This window comes from Protobothrops mucrosquamatus, unplaced genomic scaffold, assembly GCF_001527695.2.
Source record: "Protobothrops mucrosquamatus isolate PMUCROS unplaced genomic scaffold, P.Mucros_1.0 scaffold874, whole genome shotgun sequence".
Taxonomy (NCBI): domain Eukaryota; kingdom Metazoa; phylum Chordata; class Lepidosauria; order Squamata; family Viperidae; genus Protobothrops; species Protobothrops mucrosquamatus.
Genome location: NW_015387128.1, coordinates 1,416,989 through 1,438,512, shown reverse-complemented (window position 1 = coordinate 1,438,512; position 21,524 = coordinate 1,416,989). Strand labels below are relative to the sequence as shown.

General features: G+C 41.3%; 1 protein-coding gene across 1 annotated transcript; it reads right to left on the bottom strand.

Moving 5' to 3' along the window:
- Positions 1-261: 261 nt before the first annotated feature.
- Positions 262-21,159, bottom strand: PTGR1 (prostaglandin reductase 1). The gene is made up of 9 exons (XM_015819224.1): positions 21,054-21,159; positions 19,301-19,346; positions 17,660-17,719; positions 16,723-16,890; positions 13,601-13,718; positions 11,575-11,730; positions 8,537-8,642; positions 1,262-1,380; positions 262-835 (listed from the first exon to the last, which is right to left on the bottom strand). Exons 1-9 carry the CDS (start codon positions 21,157-21,159, stop codon positions 725-727), a joined length of 990 nt encoding a protein of 329 aa, XP_015674710.1. The 3' UTR covers positions 262-724.
- Positions 21,160-21,524: the final 365 nt, after the last annotated feature.

The following is a 21,524-nucleotide window of genomic DNA, read 5'->3' as shown; positions in this document are numbered from 1 at the left end:
TTTTGTTTAGTGAAAAATTCCAGTCCCAATTAGGTTCGTAACCTGAGAACCACCTGTATTGCACGTTTTATATAACCTAGTGCCAAAATCTTATCCTTCCCCTTCTAGCAGAAATTCCCAGTTCCTTTGTTGATTTTCTGCTTGCCCATAAGGCTTTTTCTACAACCCACAAAGTTGCAAAGTTTTGTTGTCTAGCAGCAAGGCTTCAGCTGGGCAGCCACAGTAAGATTGAAGATGGACTGTAAATGTTTATTTTTGTTTTATCTATTTTTATTCTCTTGTTTCTGTTGTTTGCTGGTTAAAGCTATACTGTAACAAATAAAACTGATTTTATTTATATCATTTATTTATTTCGCAACCAACACAAGCTCACCCAACCATCTATAATATGTCTGAATACAATCTCTGGATGTAGAAACTATTTATGGATAAGGAAGGATTCTGTGTGCTTCATCTTTTCAGGGTGCTGCTTTTATTCAAACTGGATAACATATTGACAGCAGGATGTAACAAATCTAAGTGGCATTTGGGTTTTTTTGTCCGTAGACTTCACATGATAATCTTGATTTTCTGTTTTGGCCACACTTGAGGCATGCTGCAGTGGCATAGTAGATTCGCATAATCTTAGAGAATTAGATCATTGTTGGCAAGAAGACAAGTCAGACCATAAGGAAGTGCAGGTACAGTGATTTATGGAACTTTCAAAGGCAGAACCTAGTGCCTTTTATACCTCTACTATTGCCTTTCCAAAGTTGTCTCCTCTGAGCATTCCCATAAACGCAGCGGGCATGTTTTCGAAACCCTTGGTGACGTCCTCACGGTATTTAATTTTCCCCTATGTGAAAAGTGAAACATTAAAATGTAAGCAGTTCTCCCTGGGACTTAACAGCTAAGAATACACTTCTGCTCAAAATAGCAAGGGACAAGACAAAGGGAAAGCATTACATGTGCGTTTTAGAGACATATCCACACCCGCATACTACCCTGGAGTACACAAAGATCTATTCCTGAATGTATACGAGAATAAAAATACTAAGCAGTACTCGCAGTAACTCAGAATCAAGCTCCTTGCGTGTTTTTTCTCTGCAGACCAAAGTTATTCAGCCCAACCAATAACAAAGGGTTGAACTTGCTATAAAATGAGGAGAGAGAATTCCCGTGGCATGCTACCTTGGGCTCAAGATCTTCTCCCCTTTGGATTGCACATAGACGGGAGGGGCGGGGGGGGAGAGAAAGCACACCTCTCCTACTCTCAGCTTACCTCTCGAACCCATTTCAGTAGTGCCTTCTGCCCTTCCTCTTTTCTATCATTCCAACGTGTGACTAAAAAACCTTCCATGTACAGCTGTTTCAAGACCATGGGGACCTGGACAAATGTCCCTAGGAAAGAGTTCAGAGAAGAAAAAGTTAGGAAAGTTCGTCCTGTCACACCATATCTTCATTCCTGTCCCTGTTACCCAAAGTTGCATATGTTATGTTTCCTAGTTTCCTGCAATATTCTGTCCATTTGGAAAGAAAAAAAAGAGAGCAGTATTTTCTCAACTACAGTCAACATAACATGTTTTTTGTAAAAAAAAAATTGCCAGTGAAATTGTATTGAGCCTTCACAACTGAATCATAAACACAAGTGTGTCTCTTTCCAAATACAATCAAGTGTGCAAATAAAACATCAGCAAGGTTACCCATCAAAGCCGACCCTCCTGCTTTTGGTTGGTTTCTGAACAAAACCTAGGGCCTCGGCTGATTTTCTTGTTCAAATATAGCAGTGGTGGCGAACCTATGGCACGGGTGCCAGAGGCGGCACTCAAAGCCCTCTCTGTGGGCACGCACGCCGTCGCCCCAGTCCTAGGCCTTCAGCTGGGTTTTATAAAACCTTTTCATTTTAGGCCTCCACCGCCATGTGCAAAAAAAAAGGTTCAATCAATCAGTCAATTTCAACTTCTCGGGGAAAAAAAAATCTTGCAAAGTTGGAATTGATTGATTGAACTTTTTAGTCCCACCCAGTCTGCTGTTACCACCGCAGCCACGCCCACCCAATGGGCCACAACCACCCAATGGGCCACAACCACCCGGCACCCGACGATGCATAAGTGGGTTTTGGGTTGCAGTTTGGGCACTCGGTCTCTAAAAGGTTCGCCATCACTGAAATATAGCCAATTTTGTTTTCACCTTAAAGCGAGGTCAAGCAAACACCAGCCGAAAGATACGCGACAGTCATTTGAATGAGTTGCTCGGAACTAGACAGCTGTGGCTCGGTCACATTTTATCAAAGTAGCTGCATGATTCTGTTATTTTCCTACTTGCTCTGGTTGTTTGTCTCATCCCTGTGAACACATGACTTGCTGTGCCATTTTTGTATAGCAGGTGACAGTGTTTTAATGCAAACGGTGGCATCTCACGCGTCTGCTTCACAGCTCTCTCAGCTTACCTCATTCTTTGCCATCATGCTGCATATTTTTTTCATACTTCAACTGACCCATTAATTGTCTTAAACACAAACAGCCACAGGTAGACTATCATTTACAGCAGTGGTTCTCAACCTTTTTAATGCCACGACCCCAACCGGTCGTAAGTCGAGGACTAAACCGGTCGTAAGTCGAGGACTAAACCGGTCGTAAGTCGAGGACTAAACCGGTCGTAAGTCGAGGACTTTCCCTGCCCGGGAGCGCCGCACATGAGTGGTTCCACCCCCTGCGCTGGCCGAGGTATAGCTGGCAAGCGGCAGAGACAGAGCAGGCCGACCACCAGCTGGCCCAGCCCAAGGGAGGTAAGGCACCCGCCAGAAAAGGGGGAATAAATGGCGGACAAAAAAATGGCGGACAAAAAAAATGGCGGACAGCCTTGCTTGGCGACCCCCATCAAATGGTCGATCGACCCCAAATGGGGTTCCGACCCACAGGTTGAGAACCACTGATTTACAGTATACTAGATACTCGACTTACCACAGTTTGTTCAGTGACCGTTTGAAGTTATGACAGCATTGGGAAAAAAATGACTTAGGACCGTTTTTCACACGACCATGGCAACATCTCCACGGTCACATAAAATTCAGACGCTTGGCAACTGGCTCCTATTTATGAGTGTCCCAGGGTCATGTGGTCACCTTTTGCTACCCTCTAACAAGCCAGATTCACTTGACCATGTTACTAATTTAACAACAGTGATTCACTTAACAACTGTGGCAAGAAAATTCATAACACGGGGCAAAATTCACTGAAATGTCTCGCTTAGCAACAGAAATTTTGGGCTCAATTGTGGTCGTAAGTTGAGGACCACCTGTATATACTTCAGGATGTCTTTCATCGAGACTGTGTTAAAAATTGGATTGAACAAAATATAATAGAGCAAGGGAGGCACTGAACCAAGAGCAGGAAGATTTTAAGGTTATCCCCAAGAAGGAAGACCTAATGTGTAGTCCTCCTTCAGCTACAGCGGCTCACTGGGTGACTTGGTGGTCAATCATTTTCTCTTAGACCAATCCATCTCATGTGGTTGTTGGGGGGGCGGGGGGAATTAGAGGTGGGAATGCAGTGTTTGCTGCCTGGAGCTCCTAAAAGAAAATGTAGGATATGACTCTCAAACCACAAAAATCCATGTTTTCCATCCCGTATTTTATCTGTCTACCTCTTAAACAGCCACTGTTGGTTTTAATGGTATGTACCTATGAGAAAGCATCAGCACCTTGGTATAAATGAAATAATTGGAGAGGGGGAGATAGATTTGCATACAGAAGTCACTGTATCTCTTGCCTGCTAAAAGTGTAAAACATTCATTTTAGTTTTGCGCTCATCTTGGGGAAGACCAATCTAGGTATCATCTGTAACCACGTTTCTTTAAGTGCTTTGAAAGCCGTGGTATAATATTTCCACTGTCACCAAAAATAGCTCAGAACAATATTTGTATTCTTATTCTGCTGCTGATTCTGCTGCCAATAAATCCTAAATATTGGTTGGCATTACCAGGTCTTCAAAGGTGGTCCTTGCTAACCGAATGCCCTTGGGTTCAAACAACTAAGCTAAAATCAAATAAACCTCTTTATGGTTTATTGTAACTTCTACAAGGAATTACTGCACGGTGACAATGATGGAGTAGCATAATATCTAAATCAGATTATTGAAAAATTAAACTTTCCTGGCTATAGCTTGGCAGAAAATCAAAATTAAAAGAGCCCTCATTTGAAATATTATTTGACTAGCTGCATCTTCTTAGCTCATTAGAAAGTTCAAGAGGACAGACATAATCATGGATTGAATACCAAAGAACCCCATTTATACAGGCATCACAGATCTTCCATGAAGGATATACAACTTTGGTCTCAGCAGGTGAAAGCACCAAATTGTATCTGAGATTGGAATGATAAGCAGGGTCAGTTTGGGTTAAAACAAATCTCACGATGGTCAATTGGAATGCAAAATTGAAAAGGCATCCAGGAAGAAAATAACTTTCAGTTTTGTTGGTAACAAAATGATAATCACCCATGTAATAATCACAAGTCACAATTAACATAAGGGAAATTTCAGCTTTTAAAATACTACTACCGGTATATAGTGTTTCCTAAGAAACATCTACTTCTCCATAACTTCATGAGACTTTAGAGAAAGTTATTTAAAAGGATTTGATTTTTTATTGACGCTGGTTCTCAGAACTTTCTACACAAAATGAATGGTTTGGTTTTTGGCTCAGTGTTGTGTGACTCTGGTCAGTGGTGGCTCACTGAACAAACCAAGATCCAAGTAATCAATTCATGACTGGCCTCTAGTGGCGCGCAACTATTTGCATCACTCATTAAATTTCAACCACGAAAGTTCACGGTTGTTGTTGCCACATAGTCAGGTTACCCTGAATGAATACTGTTTCAAAATTAAGGATTTTTGTAGAAAAAAGAAAGAAAGAAAGAAAGAAAGAAAGAAAGAAAGAAAGAAAGAAAGAAAGAAAGAAAGAAAGAAAGAAAGAAAGAAAACAAAGAAAGAAAGAAAACAAAAAGAAAGAAGGAAGGAAGGAAGGAAAGGAAAGGAAAGGAAAGGAAAGGAAAGGAAAGGAAAGGAAAAGAGCGGTTGATCTATCCTTGGTGGAACTGTACTTATTTATATCTATACTTATTTTTTACTAGGTAAACTTGAGTGGGTTGAGGGTTGGATCTGGTTAGTACCTGAATGAGAAACTAGTCGGGAACATTTAGGATGAAAAATATTTTCGAAAAAGACAATTGCAAGCCATTTCTATACTATTAGCAAGAAAACAATCTCACTTTAAGGGCACATTCTATCCAAAGCACAATGGTGAATGGCTTCAGTTTTCTCCATCCTGCCATGCTTTTTTTGTGACCCCTGGTGTCTGTACATATGCATACAAGTACCGTAGTTCTCGACTTATGACCAAAATTGAAACCAGAATTTCCATTGTTAAGCAAGGCAGTTGTTAAGTGAGTCACAACCTATTTTAGAATTTTCTTCATGGTTGTTAAGCAAACTGTTTGCAGTTATTAAGAATGTTGTTAAGTGAATCTGGCTTCCCCCATTAACTCTGCTTGTTGGAAGCCAGCTGCGAAGGTCATGTGTCCCACATGACCCTGGGACACCACAACCATCATCAATGCATGCCAGTTGCCAAAGCGCCCAAATTTTAACCACGTGACCGTGGGGGATGCTGCGACAGTTTTAAGTGCAAGTACAGGTGGTAAGTGACTTCCAGTGCTGGAACAGCCACTAAATGAATGGCTGTAACTCGAGGACTACCTGTATCTACAACTAAGTGCCAAATTTGCTTCTGCCTGTTTTCAGGCAAAGTTATTCAATTTGATGGAAATGAACCACTGAAAAGCAAAAAGAACATCTTTTTTCAGGGAAGGGGCCATGGCTTAGGTCAAGGGTCTGCCATCTTGACAACTTTAAGACTTGTGGACTTCAGTTCCCAGAATTCTGGGAACTGAAGTCCACAAGACCCCTGGTTTAAGTGGCCAAGAAGCACGTGTGGAAGTCCTTGCTTTCCAGTCAAGAAAAACATTTTGATCATCCCAAATATCATCAGGGAATGGCAGCCAGGGGGCTTTGTCTCCCAGAAGGTAACCGAAATAACCAGGGAGGCAGCAGAGTGCAGTGGGACTTGGGGATCTCATGAAAACACGAACAACAGCAGTAAACAAAAATAAGGAATGCCCAGAGACACAACCAAAGCAAATATTTGGTTTGATTCACTGGCGCTCAGTTCTTCAGTCCCTAGTCATCTCATAGCTGGACGACTGTAATGTGCTCTACATAGGGCTACCCTTGAAGAGCATTCGGAAGCTACCGCTGGTGCAGAGTGCAACAGCGCGGGTAGTTTTGGGCCCCCAAGAATAGCCCCTGTTAATATCACTGCTCCGCAAGCTGCATTGGCTATCAGACTGCTTCTGGGTTCAATTCAAGATGTTGGTGATCGCTTTTAAAGCCCTTAGTGGCATGGGTCCAGGTTTACTTGAGGGACTGTCTCATGCCACTGGGATTGGCCATACCACTCGTGCCCGCAGAGGAGGCATGCTGTGGGTCCCGTCAGCCCGATTATTCCAGCTGGCGGGGCCCAGGAGGAGGGCCTTCTCTACTATTGCTCCTGCCCTCTGGAACATCTTGCCCTGCCTCCCCATGTGAGGTTGGCCCCAACCTTCTATTTTTTCGTAAGGGCCTAAAGACGTAACTTTGCCAGTTGACTTGGGCCCCCAATGGGGGAACAGCTCAATGATTGAGTAATAACAAATCCCATCTCCCCCACACACACACACTCTATCCCCGCCCTCCCCATGTGTCTTCAGTTTTAATGTTTGATTTTTAACTTTTAATGTTTTAACTTATATGTAACTGTAAGTCACTTAGTTAACCTATGGTAAGATGGGCAGCCAATAAATTTTATGAATGAATGAATGAATGAATGAATGAATGAATGAATGAATGAATGAATGACAAATAAAAAAATCTGAAAGCACTCTGCTAATTTCTTTGCAGCAGGAGAAAATGTGCAGAAAAAGGGAACAATGGTTTGGCGACGGAAACATATACATAACCACTCAAACTTATTGTAACTGCAATGCCAAACTGTCCAAGTGTGGGCACGTTGTTTTAAAAACCACAATAACATGAAAATATATATTCTTAAAGAAGTCTTCACCTTTTTTAAAGTGAAATGGCCACGGGAGTTGATTACTAGTTTTCTATTCTAAACGTTCTTTTAGGATTGATTCTCTTCAAAAGTAATTCAACAGTAGTACTATTTCTTAAAACACAGTCTTGGATATGAGCTTTTAAAAGATGCTGCTGCTTTAATAAATTGAATCATTAAAGCACTTTAATATATTTTTTAAAGTAACAGCATCTTTTTTTCAAAGTGTAGCATTAAATGCTTTTTTTGTATTTATTGTAAAACAAATGAGATTTCATTATAAAAATGATCAGTAAAAGGATTAGAAATAAGTTAGTAGAATTTCGAAAGATTGAGGGCAATAGAAGAAGGGGACAACAGAGAATGAGGTGGCTGGATGGAGTCACTGAAGCAATAGGCGTGAGCTTAAATGGACTCCAGAAGATGGTAGAGGACAGGAAGGCCTGGAGGAACGTTGTCCATGGGGTCGCGATGGGTCGGACACGACTTTGCAACTAACAACAAAGTAGAATTTCTCTCTCTAACAAGGAGATTAGTCCAGGAACATCTGTCCATGTTCCCCACTCGCTATCAAATATTGCTATCATACCATTTGGCTGGTAATCATACCAAATTGCTATTATGCTCAAAAACCTAAAATGAGCTTTTTTTCTCCCATCTTCATAAAAACTAACAGAAAGATGAAGGCAGACCAAAGAAAAGATACAAGCTGCATCACATCCTCTATTAATTTCTACCCTGAGGTAGAATATCTTATGTGTTTAGTCTCCTTTCAAAAGTAGTTTTTTAAATATATGTTTGACAATGTATGTGTTATGTGTTAGATTAAAATTAAGGGACTAAAATAGGAATATTGATCTTTTAAAATGTTTTGATTTAAGTTTAAACGTGGAAAATGTGTATATAATAATGTATGAAGGAAGAAAAATGCAAATAAGAAATAATGGGGCAATAAGGATAAATACTCTAAAGAAGAATAAGGGGGAAAATGTAAATAATAGAAGATTACTGTTACGAAGTTGATGTTAAAATATATATTGTGTATATATGTGGAAAAAAAATGTTTTGATTATTAGTATTTGAGGATAGCTTAAATATTGATTATTCATTTAAATTTTAAAAAAAACTGTTGTATTATTATCTCTGTACTGAAATAAATTGGAGGTCACCTTTGTTATTATATTTGTTTGTTGTATTTTTTTGTCATTCTTTAATCTGCCTTGTTATTCCCCTGCTTTTTCCCCCTTTACGTTAGTTTGTATTTTAATGTTTACTTTTGAAACTTAATAAAAATATTTATAAGAAACAAGAGAAAAAAGGGAGGAGGCAGAGAAGGAGGAGGATGGGAAAGAAGGAGAAGGAGAAGGAGAAAGCAAACAGCATGCAGAAAGAAAAAAGAGATTTGTACCTTTCTTGCGTTTGGCGTCATTATACAAGGAGATAGCACCACACACCGCAATTCTCCCATATGTCTTCATTTGCTCCAAAACAACACTGGAAAATTCTCCTCCCACCTGGTGGAGACAAAGACAACACAACATTTGCCAAGACTAAAATACTCCCCAGAGGAGGGATATTGTTGACTGAGCTACATGGAATTATTTTGAAAGAGCTTCACTAATGCCCATAATCTGTTCTTAGAAGCAGAGATCACAGGAAAAAAATACAGAGTTTTGCTTTGGGAATTTCAAGCACTTAAAACATCTCCCAATTGGAGGAAGCAGGAGGTCACAGCTAATACTAGGGAAGTTAATTCTTGATTCTGCCACAAATAGCTTCCCTTCCTATTTTCTTTTTGTTAAGCCTGCCTAAAACTGCTCCGGGTAAACTGCTAACCCAGCGGGAAGCCCAGAACAGGCTGAAAAAGAGAAGAGGAATGTCACTGAATTTCATTCTGCGGGACAGGAATAAACACGTTCGCTGATTTTTCTCAAAAATGGCATAAAAAGACAAAATCGGGGCACAAGTGCTTTGTTGTTGTTAATTGAGAAGTTGTGTCTGACCCATCGCGACCCCATGGATGCTTTGATCAAGTATTTTGGTAAATGTAAAAAAGTGGGGGGGGACTCGCCCTGAGAATGAATAAAGTTATCAGCTGTTATGCGTGAGCGAGGCGGGGTCTTCTCTGTGCACCTGTGACTATGTGTGTCAACTCCACCTGGATCACAGGATCTATTTTCAAGTTTGAAAACAGTTGTTTGAGTTTGAAATAGCCACATAAAAAGGGTCCAAAAGTCAAAGTACTTTGGGAGTGGTAAGATTAACCCTTTTTGAACACAAAACAAATATTTGGGGGCTTCAAATGAATCAAATTCAAAATATGTATACACATATCCCGTCAGACTAAATGGCTCAATCAGAAAAAGAAAACAACTTTATTAGAGTCCCAAAGGTGCTTTTTTTTTTTCTGGAGGCAACTGGACTTTCTTGTGTTTCTTTGGGACAGCACCTCTGGGATAACCATACCTGGATGACTGAGAATCTCCACAGACAACTTTTTTTAGAGGAAAGAAGAAGAAAAACCAAACAATCAAATTTAAAGTAAGACAATCCTTTGGGACTCAAGAGTATGCAGATAGTCCTCGACTTACAGCAATTCACTTAGCGACTGGTCAAATTTACAACGGTGTTGAATTAAGTTATTTTATGACCATTTTTCACAGTTACAACTATTTGCAGCATCCCCATGGTCATGTGATCAAAATTCAGATGCTTGGCAAATGGTTAATATTTATGACGATTGCTGTGTTCCGGGGTCATGTGATCACTGTTTGCGATCTTGTGACAAACAAAGTCAATGGGGAAGCCAGATTGTCAGAACCCATATTTTAAAGTGCCTTTTTCCTTTTCTCTCTAAACCCAAATTGCATTCTCTTCTCTCCCTGGCTTCTGCCATACTCCTGGAGGGGAGGGGGGAAGCGCTTGAGGGTTATTGCCTTGTTTCCTCGACTGCTACAATGTAACCCTTTGCTGTTCCTGTATTTCTTCCTCTGTGAATTTTCTCTCTCCTGTTGTCAGCTAGAAAGCGGGGAGGAGAATGGAATGTACCTCCAGCAACTGTGTTATCTCCGCATTTGCAAGGGAAGGTGTGAAAGAGCTGCTGCCTAAACATCGCTGCAGCCTGGAGATGGCCTGATGTTATCTGCTTTTTCCCACAACGAACGTAACACCTTGGGATTGGCCTGTTTGAACTGACTGGATGAACTACAGGGTGGGACTATGCTTGGGGACACTTTTTACTTATTGCTCTGGTGGGAAACCCTCAGATCCTGTCTATTATGCCTACTATCAGTTTCTCCTAATAAAAGCTCCTTTTGGAAGAAACCGCTTCCACGAGTTCTACTTTCCAAGATGAGGCATTGAAGTGGGCCCTGACACAGATTCGCTTTACAACCAAGTTACTAATTTAACAACTTCAGTCATTCACTAAAGTAAACGATTAAGGCAAGAAATGTTGTAAAATGGAGCGAAACTCATTAAACCAAGCTCTCACTTAACAACAGAAATGTTGGGCTCAACTGTGGTTGAGGGTGGCCTGTGCCACATAGGCCTTGGTTAATGGCCATTCATTCAGTGACTGTTCCAGCACTAAACAGGTGATACTTATGACAGGTTCTCATAGTTATGACTATAACGGCATCCCCACAGTGATGTGATTACAGATCTGGGTGCTTGGCAACTACTTCACAATTAATTATAATATTGCATGCAGCATCCCACAGCCACATGGTTGCCATCTGGCTTCCCACAAGCAAAGTCAATGGGGAAGCTGGAAGGAGGTCACAAATGGCAATTGCATGACATCATGCTTAACAATGTGGGATTCGCTTAGTGATGGCCACCGGAAGTTCTGGAACTACCGCAGTGAAGCAATGCAGTCAACTGACAGTGTGCTTTACAACCTCATCACTTAGAAATTCTGGTCCTGCTTTCTGTCATTAAGCAAGGCGTAGCTGCATCAGGTACTTGAGCACAACTAATATAGGTGCACACACGTAGACACAGACCACACATGTCCTTCATTCATACCTGCTCATCTTCCTCCCATATACTGACAGGTGCTAAGAAACATACATCTATAGGTAGAGGAATAAGCCTCTCAGCTGAACCCCTATAAGGTGGGTCACAAACAACACATACAATTCATGTCTATCCTGAAAAACCTTATCTAGAAGGGGTAGGGGGAGACATAGGGTTGTTCATTTTCTTTCCAAGAAAGCCTGATTTAAAAACCGGTGGTGGACTGTCTGGGAGAGAGAAATACAAGGGGTGTCCCAAAATATAAAAAAGCCTGATTTGGGGGCTGCAGGGGAGACTTAAGGATGCATTGCTGCTTTTCTTTGCCAGGGCCAAAACAGCTTTCCACATAGGACATTCCTTAGATCAGCTTCCCTTCCTATCTAAACACATAGGCCAGTCCAAAGTTGGGTTCAGTCTTGTACGTACATTATCAAAATAGCAGTGGTAGCCATCGGGGGCAGCATCCTTCAGAGCCTTCTCCAGGGATTTCACCGTCTTGTAGTTAAAGACTTTGTCAAAGCCAAGTTCCTTAAGGTAATCCAACTTCTTATCAGAACCTGCAGTGCCGACCACTTTACAACCCTGCCAGTTAAAAAAATAACAATGAGGGCCAGGTTCCGTTGCAAGGCTATGCGAGTTTCTTCATAAACCATTTTCAATAGAGATAGAGATGACAGGCAGGCAGAGATAGACAGGAGGTAGGAGAGATTGGAGATTGGATTGGATTCAAGGGATTAAGTTGAGAGATAGAGATAGCTGGGGGCTGGGGGAGAAAAAACAAGAGAGAGAAACTTTATAGGCCAGCTCAAAAAGGATGACTTAGCACAGGGGTCTTCAAACTTGGCCCTTTTATGACTTGTGGACTTCAACTCCCAGAATTCCTCAGCCAGGCAATACCTGGCTGAGGAATTCTGGGAGTTGAAGTCCACAAGTCATAAAAGGGCCAAGTTTGAAGACCCCTGACTTAGCAAGTAAAACCAAAGTAAAACACAAGAATTATAAATCTGGTGTGACATATCTTACATACAGTAAAACAAAAAGCCACATTAGGATAAATAAAATCCCATTGATCAGATAGTGAGTATCGTGGCTGTCAGGTACAAAACCAAGAATGACATGTGGCAATTCTTCCAAGCTCTTTATTGTTTCACACCTATAGAAAAAGCCTGCCAGACAGGATTCTATTTTCTGCACCTACAATATAGTCTGTGGACTATTAGGTAGGATCTGTCTTCAATCTCTTTCTCTCACACATAATATCTCAGCTGAGTTGCCTCCCATTCCTCTGGAATGTACCCTCTCCCTCCTGAGAATCACTATATTCCATTACAGTGGCACTTAAAAGAACAACACCAACTTTTCATGGAAGAAGCTTCCACTGATGATATAATTACTTAATTGCAATAAAGGCAGAGGTAAATGAAATTTGTCCACTGTAGCAAAACACACCAAAGTCATATGGAATAAAAGTAAGTTAGTAGTGTTAAAAGGACTACCTGCCTCTATGGACAGAGTGTTTTGAAAAGATGCTACGGAACAAGTGTTACCTGGCAAGACTGAGACTAAGTTGAAAATAAATTTTAAAACAACAGGTTGCAAGAATGGCATCGGTATATAAAGTGGATTTACAAACGAAGCTTATTAAAATTTTGCAGAATTTTGTAGCAAGGGAGAAAGAAAAACAAAACAAAAAGAATCACGTTCTAGGACAGTGAGAGACCGAGTGCCCAAACTGCAACCCAAACCCCACTTATGTAGCGTCGGGTGCCGGGTGGGCGTGGCCCATTCAGTGGGTGTGACCAATTGGATGGGTGTGGCCAATTCAGTGGGCATGGCTTCAGTGGTAACGGCAGACTGCGTGGGACTAAAAAGTCCAATCAATCAATTCCAACTTTGCGATATCTTTTTTTCCCACGAGAATTTGAAATTGATTGATTGATTGAACCATTTTGGGGGGGGGGTAAACGGCGGCAAAGGCCTAAATCGAAAAGATTTTATAAAACCCAGCTGAAGGCCTAGGACTGGGGCGACGGCACGCGTACCCACAGAGAAGGCTCTGCGTGCCACCTGTGGCACTCGTGCCATAGGTTCGCCACCACTGCTATAGAAGACACAGTGGTATCCCAACAATATTATAAAAATGAGAATAATGTAATTGACATCAGTCACACATCATAATGTTATGATTATGAAGGTTATACAGTGTGTAGTTGGTATCACTGAGTGATGCTATCATGAGATGTATGACATCATATTGTATCATATTCCCTCATCCCATGACTAAATGGACATGTTGCAAATAAGGTGATTATGTGCAGAAAGTTCTCTGCAGTATCAATCAAGGAGCATGGAGGTAAATAGAGCAGAGACAAGCAAACCAGAGCTTTCATAATTCTGGTGCATTGATCAGGCTGTTGGAAGTTGAAGTCCAAAATATTTCATATCCACTTACGTTAAGTTTAGCAATCTGCCCAGCCACACTGCCCACAGCACCAGCTGCTGAATTAATTAAGACAGTTTGTCCTGGTTTGGGCCTGCAGATCTCCAGTAGGCCAAAATAAGCAGTAAGACTGCAAGAAAAAAGAATTAAAAGCTTGTGAAAATAAACACTGACACCATGACATGTCCAAAACATAAAAATAAAAAAAATCAAAAATCAAAAAGGACTCAAATATGAACATTTACAACTAATGGAAACAACCTGCTTACACATAAAAAATATCTTTAAAACAGTGGTTCTCAACCTTCCTAATGCCGCAACCCTCATGGTGTGGTGACCCCCAACCATAAAATTATTCCAGGGTCATGTGATCACCTTTTGCAACCTTTGCAAGCAAAGTTAGTGGAGAAACCAGATTCATTGAACAACCATGTTACTAATTTAATCTCTCTCCCTCTTTCTTTATCTCTCTACCCCTTTCTCTTTCTCTTTCCCTCTCTCCCTTTCTTTCTCCCTCCCTGTCTCTTTCTCTCTCCCTCTTTCTCTCCCTTTCTCCCTTTCTTTCTCTCTCCGTCTCCCTCTTTCTCTCCCTCTCTCCTTTTCTCTCTCTCTCTCCGTCTCTCTTTCTCTCTCCCTCTTTCTCCCTCTCCTTTCTCTCTCCCTCTCTCTCTCTCCCCCTCTATTTCTCTTTCCCTCTTTCTCTCCCTCTCTCTATTTCTCTCTCCCTCTCAAAGGTCCTTAAAATCCTTAAAAGTTATGCTTGGGTGGAAGACTTTTTCTTTTACAGATGGGGCGGGTGGGCCCGACATTCGCGGGCAGGCAGGACACTGCCTGCCGAGCCGCCGCCTCCCCATCGCCCTCCACGCCAGCCGGATCCCTTGCCAGACCTCCCAGCTGACAAGCACAAGTTTGGGGGTCGCCAGCTGACGGGCGCAGAGTTCAGCGCTGCGACAGCCTCCCCTTCGCCTTCCTCACCGGCCAAAGTGTTGCCGGACATTCCAGCTGACGGGCGCAGGTCCGGGGGTCGTCAGCTGACGGGCGCAGGAGGTCAGCGCCGCGGCAGCCTCCCAGCCGCCTGTTTCTTAGGCTGGAGCAGTTGTCAGGGCTTGCATGGTCGCCGGCAGTGGGGAGCAAGTCAGCGGCCATTGGGGACCACGCCAACGGTCCTGTGCCATTGAGGCTTGAGGCACGGAGGCGCGGGATGCGGAGCGGCGCGGTGCCATGGGAGGCAGCAGGACAGGGGGGAGGGGTTACCTGTATCCTGCCAGCCGAACTCTGGAAGCCTGCCTGAATGAAGAATTTTAGGGGGTGTTGAAAGGGAGACAGACTGAGGGCTGTATTAAGACCACAGATGGCTGCGTAAGGAGAGTGGAAGGGAGGCGAATTTGGGGTGGAGCAGAAAAAATGGGGGGGGGGGGGAAGGCATTAGGAAATAAGCACCAAGATACATGGTGCCTTGCAAGGGATTCCCGAGTGTTCCGTAACTGTTTTTCCTCTCTCCTCTGTGCGAGAAAAACTTTTGCGGTGTAAATCTGAAACCAGGTGTTCCTGTGAGGTAGCGCAGGAGGTCCTTGGGAAAGGCGAGTACAAGCTTGGCGTTTCCTCTCTCCCAATCTCCTTCCTCTTCTTCACCCCCTTCCCCGACCTGCCTGCGATCTTAGCTCGCGGCTCCGTGGCTTTTCTTTGCTTAGCCTAGCCAAGCTTTCTTCCCCCCATCCCATTCCCGGGAGCGCCGAGGAGGTACGGCAGAAACACATGAATTGGGATTGTGGCGCCCTTGGGAAGTTGATCATGCTTTGAATCTCAGGAGAGGAGGAGGAGTCCCTTCCTCTTTCCCTCCCTCTCTCCCTGTCAAGCCCCCACGGGCTCGACATGAACGGGCAGGGGAGGGGTCGAGGACGTGCGGGGCGGCAAAGGAGACCAGCGGCTGGCGCTGTTCTACCTGGCAGCGTGGGTGTCAGCTCCGTGGGCGTCCTGACCAACAGCTGAGCTTTTTGGGTTCAAATGCACACAATGATACAAAGAATTGTAAAGATGAACATTTAACTGGAACCAGAACTTTTCTTGGACAAACAGCTAGAAAAGACTTACAGACCTCTGTTTTTGTACATGGTAAATGCAGCAAGATTATTAAAACTGTATGCATAAAACTCTGAAATACCGACAATGGGGGAATAGTTGGTGAAGATGACAAAATATGCAGAGATGACAAAACTGACTTGTTTGATTAGGGAAAAGACAATAACTACATTGTATAGAAGAGCAGGCAGAGCTGGGGGGCGGAGTTAAACATGACATCAGTTTAGAGTCCTTATGTTGCCACAAATGATCCAAATCCAGCCTCCTCTAAATTCCATTAAATCTTATCTAGCACCATTGTAGTGCTGATGGTTAGTTGACTAGACTCTTCTGTGTAGACTTGAATAAATCTTCTATGCTGCAACCGAACATTATAATCCTGATCCTTTGTGCCTGACAACTGTTAGTGACTTGAAACCTTAATGTGCACTTTTTGCTGAAAGAAGAAAAAAAAAACTTATGAAATATGGGTCAGATGATTAGAAAGGGTAGAATGTGGAAAGAGGGGACCTGTGATCTTTAGCTTAGAAAGGCTAAAGATAAATATGTTTTATTATAATTACTGTAAAAAAAAAAAGATTGGAAGCTATTTATTTATACCTTTCTTTTTCTTTTGCTTTTTTATTTCTTTTCGGTTTACTTATCATTTTTACTTTAGATCCTTTTTTCTATACATTTGTATTGTCTTTATTTTGCAAAAAAACTTTTTTTAACAAAATGAATTTGAAAAACAGAATAAAAAATAAACACAGGAGGGGCACGGGACTTAGTTAGGACTCAAGAAAATGTTTCTGGACATGCTGCTGTTCAGCCCCCCCTCTCCCCCAGAATCAGGGAACGAAGAATTAGGCTGACATCCTCTGAATACTAAGCACATACCTTTCCCAGGTAAAAGGTATGTTTCTCATAGGCTCCCTGATTGTGGAACCATCAGTCTTAGGTTTAATAGCCTATGCAGCACCACCCTTAGCTCAAGTACCATGTAGCAATATTTAAAGTCTGGGCTACAATCCATCACATCATCTCCATCAAGTACATTATTAGGATACACTTACCCTGGCATGCCAATTGTTCCAAGAGCCAATGATCTTGGAAGTTTTTCTGGCCAGTCTGAAGGCAGTGGTGATAGGTCTTTGCCATTGGAAATAAAATGTGTTGTCCAGCCCGCAGTTGCCACAACAAAAGTTCCTACAGGAAATGAAGGATTTCTGCTTTCCAAAACCCTTTGAAAACAACACAGGTACCTAGTTATACTAGTCATCAAAGAAACTCTATGGATTGCAAACATAACCAGTTTTTAATCATCCTTTCTAAACATTTATGAAGGAGCAGTGTAACTCACAATCTGACACTACAACACTGCAGGGAATTTTTAGGTTGAGCTTGTTATGAGACCATTCTAGGCATATTTCAAAGCATTGATATTATTCTCTAAAGTCCTAAATGGCTTTGAAATATCTAAAAGCTTCATTTCCTTCCATTATTTGAGGAGAAGAGGCCCCACAGGAGAAGCTAGGATGGTCCCTGAATTGCAGTATTTTCAATATCAAGTGAAGAACTTTTCATGCATTTAAAACCTGATTTTATTACTCTTATTGTGCTGGGAAGCTTTTTTTTTTTGCTGAATCTTTTGTTAATGTTTATTCAGTTATCCTTGGAACAGCACCAGCGATACAGCTTGCTGTACTGTAGGTTCTATTTGAATATTCTTAATTATGCATTTTTTCCCTTTCAATTTGGACAAGGCCACAAAGTCTATCAAATTGAAAGGTCTTGTGGACTGTGTATTATTTACTATTAATATTGTAGCCTTAATGAGGACCTTATGCAATTTCTCTGACTCAGCCCATACTTGTTTCCAACAGAATACAGATACAAATGTGAGTGTTGCTTTACTTTTTGTTTTATTGCCCAATGCCCAACTTAACTTCACCTGTAAGAAAGGGAGACCACCAGCTGGTGGAATAGGACATAAATCAAGGTAGATCTTACCTTGCAACCTGAGTTCCTATCATAGTGTCTCCTTCCTTCATCCAACTCTTACTGTATAGTCTGCAAAACAAAAATGAAGCAAAAATCAATGTATGAATTTTTCTTTAGAGAAATACATGGGACCAATTAATGACTGACATGATTGACAGGCTTAATTCATGTTAGGAGAGAGGAACATAAATGTAAGTGATTTATCCTGGACTCAAGTCAAACTCATTTCATAATGAAGTTAGGCCAGAGCCAGGCTTTTATGTCATGTTTTATATCTAGCTATGGAAGCAATGAATACTGTACTTTGATCTGTAGTATAAGCCACTTCTTGTGGCAACTTTATATTTAGGTCATATGAAAATACATAATTAGACATTAATATAAGTTACAACAAATTCTAATTTGGAAAGGAAGTTATTCTTTCAGGACGCAACATAGTTACTCATTTGTGCTACATCAAAAACCTTTTGGTATGTGCAAACAATGATTAAATGTTCTATTCTCCAGACCATGAAAAACCACAAAATATGCCAGTATAATTTGCTTCGGCTAAATGTCTAGAACAGCAGGCGTAGCCATCTGTCATATCTTTAAACAAATACATTGCTCTCTTGCGCTTGGTGTGTCTCCAGTAATAGCAACTAGATCAGAATCACTCTAAGGGTGAAATACAGTCATAAATCACTTTTTTTCAGTGTCCTTATAATTTTGAACAATCACTAAACAAATGGTTGTAATTCAACAACTATCTGTATTTGGATCTTTGTCTCTAAATAGTTGTTAAGGAAGGTTACTGTAGAAAAGTCTTGGGGCTTCCACTTTCTCTAGAATTCTTGGTGGTGTTGCTACTTTTGTGGTATTATGTCATTCCACCATCACAAACTATATGGCTAGATGGGAGGAAGGGACTTTGCAGCAAACCAAGAAGAGGGGGCATGTCTCTAGCAGCCCAAAACAGTCCATTCCTGGCCTACAAAAGCCTTGTATTAGAAAAGATGCAAAATACCATTTGCACATTTTAGAGAGAAAAAATTGAAATTAGCCAACCTCAGATGGGGTGGGAAAGAGAGGAAGGCTGCGTCATGTGTATATGCCCATAAGGTTGACTAAATAAGGCAGAGGTGTCAAACTGCCGGCCCACAGGCAGGACGCATCACGCGGAAGCCGCGCCTACCCCATTGCCGGAAATGGCAAAACAGTCCCGATACGTCACGCAACGTCACCTGACATCGCGAGTTTGACATGTCTGGAATAAGGCATCTTCAGGCCAAAATTAGGAAAATATGTATACTTATCTTCTGCAGGATCTAATCTGAGATGGTCACTGGGACCAGAGGTTTAATCTTTTGGGTTTTCAGACTCATGCTGAAGCCCATCCTCAGGGAACTTCTATCTCACCAGAATGGATGGACTTCAACACAATTCTGAAAGCTTGGAAGACTAAACCTCTAGTCTAGGTGACCAACACTCATTGGATCCTGCAACATTATCCTGGGACACATATACTTGCCTTCATTCATACTGCCCTCTGCTATCAAAAAGGCTGTTGAGAGATGGCTAAAGTACAATAATTGGGAACTTAGGAGAAAAAGTCAATGGTCAGAATAAAGTGGGGTTTTAGTACTGAAACACAAAGTCAAACAATAATACCTCATATAGGGATCCACACTGAGAAACACACTTTCAAGCAGCAGCTCTGAAATACAGAACAAAAAGTTATGAAACATCAAACTAATATACGAGGGCAATTCAGAAATAAACTCCGTTTGGTAATCAATGACAGACACTCGCAGATACAGAACTTTTATTATACACATTAGAAAACTACAACATTACATTACTTTTTGACATAATCGCCATTCAAATTGAGGCATTTGTCATAACATCTTACAAGGTTTGAAATTCCTTAGTAGTAGTTGCTCGGTGCCAAATCTGGGCTATTGGAGGAGGGGTGATCAAAAACATCCCAACAGAACTGCTTCAAAAGTTCTTGGGTGCATCTAACAGTATGCGGGCGAGCGTTATCGTGAACCAACACCACATTGGAAGTCAGCATGCCCCGACACTCGTTATGGATGGGTCATCTGAGTTTTCGTAATGTTTCACGGTAGACGTCTGAATTGATGGTCGAACCACGCTTCATGAACTTCACTAGCAGTACTCTTTTGGTATCTTCACATTTGGCGGGATTTTCTATGGCACCACTTCCGATGTGTTGTTAGTTCACAATAATGCTCGCCCGCACACCGCTAGACGCACCTAAGAACTTTTGAAGCAGTTCCATTGGGATGTTTTTGATCACCTCCCCCTATAGCCCAGATTTGGCGCCGAGCGACTACTAGGGAATTTCAAACCTTGTAAGACGTTATGACAAGGGCCTCAATTTGAATGGCGATTATGTCAAAAAGTAATGTAATGTTGTAGTTTTCTAATGTGTATATAATAAAAATTCTGTATCTGCAAGTATCTGTCATTGATAACCAAATGGAGGTTTATTTCCGAATTGCCCTCATTCTACTGGAGAGAAAACTACCATTTGATAATCTATTTTCTTTTAAAAGAAACCAGGAAGGAATGGACAGAAAATGGGAGAGGTGCACTAGTCTGAAAATGCAATTTATATGCACGAGGGAAAGTGTTTCTTTACACCATGCTATTTTACCAGTTATACAAAATGTGTAGCTTTTATACTATTTTTCTGTTAAAAATTTTATTGTTATATATGCCTTAGGGAAAAAATAAGTAAGAAATAGAAGGAAATACATTATACCAATAAAGAGGTGGGAACAGCAAGGAATACAAATTTCAAAGTATTTTTTATTCGTTTATTCATTCAATTTGAGGCCTCGGGTAGAGAGCAAAAAAAACCTAGAAATTTTGGACTTGGAGGAATAGATGAAATCTGTCTGAGAGCATTCTTTTCATTTAAGTTGTATGATGTTTTTCTCAGTGATTTTTTCTGATCAAATGGTGTAAGAGCAGGTCACTTCAAAACAACTCAACACTGAAAACAGTCTTTCATTTTATAGATTCATGGGCCAAATACTCTTGGCCCATGATTTAATTAACCAGCTTTCAACAATATAGTTTCTCACTTTCCAATCTCGACTTCATTTGTCCCGTTTCCAAATTCATTGTGAACTTTAAAAACAAACAAACAAAAATCACCACTCATACATGAATTTTCAGGATGTATTTCTCCCCTAAATTAACATCTTTGAAGGTGCTTGTCATAATGCAATTTTCAAAGCAATTTTTTTTAGCGTAATGTGTTTAATATTTTCTGCAAGATATGCTTGGGTGCAGCAATCATATTTTTTTTAAAAAACCAAAAAACACTAGGACAAAGGTTGTTGACATGGGAAACCTGTAATACAAATCATAATCCAACAATTCCTCTTACCTCCATTGTTTAGATCTGGTAGGTTTATCTCTATTAATTCAAAGTCACTCTCCTTAGGAACCCCTTCAAAATGCTGCTTCAGGATCCAAGCCTTTGCCCTCATCATTGTCCACAGCCTGAGTGATTAAATAAGAATTTGGCAACTTTATAACAATAGCAATAGCACTTAGACTTATATACCGCTTCATAGTGTTTTGCAGCGGTTTACGGAGTCAGCATATTGCCCCCAATAATCTGGGTCCTCATTTTACTGATCTTGAAAGGATGGAAGGCTGAGTCAACCCTGACCCAGTGAGAATCGAACTGCTGGTAGTTGGCAGAATTAGCTGCAATACTGCATTCTAACCACTGCACCACCAGCATATAACCTATCTGGCTGGGTGGATCGAACTGCTGGCAGCGGGCAGAGTCAGCCTGCATTACTGCATTCTAACCACTGCACCACCATGGCTCTTGTTTTTCCTTTACTGA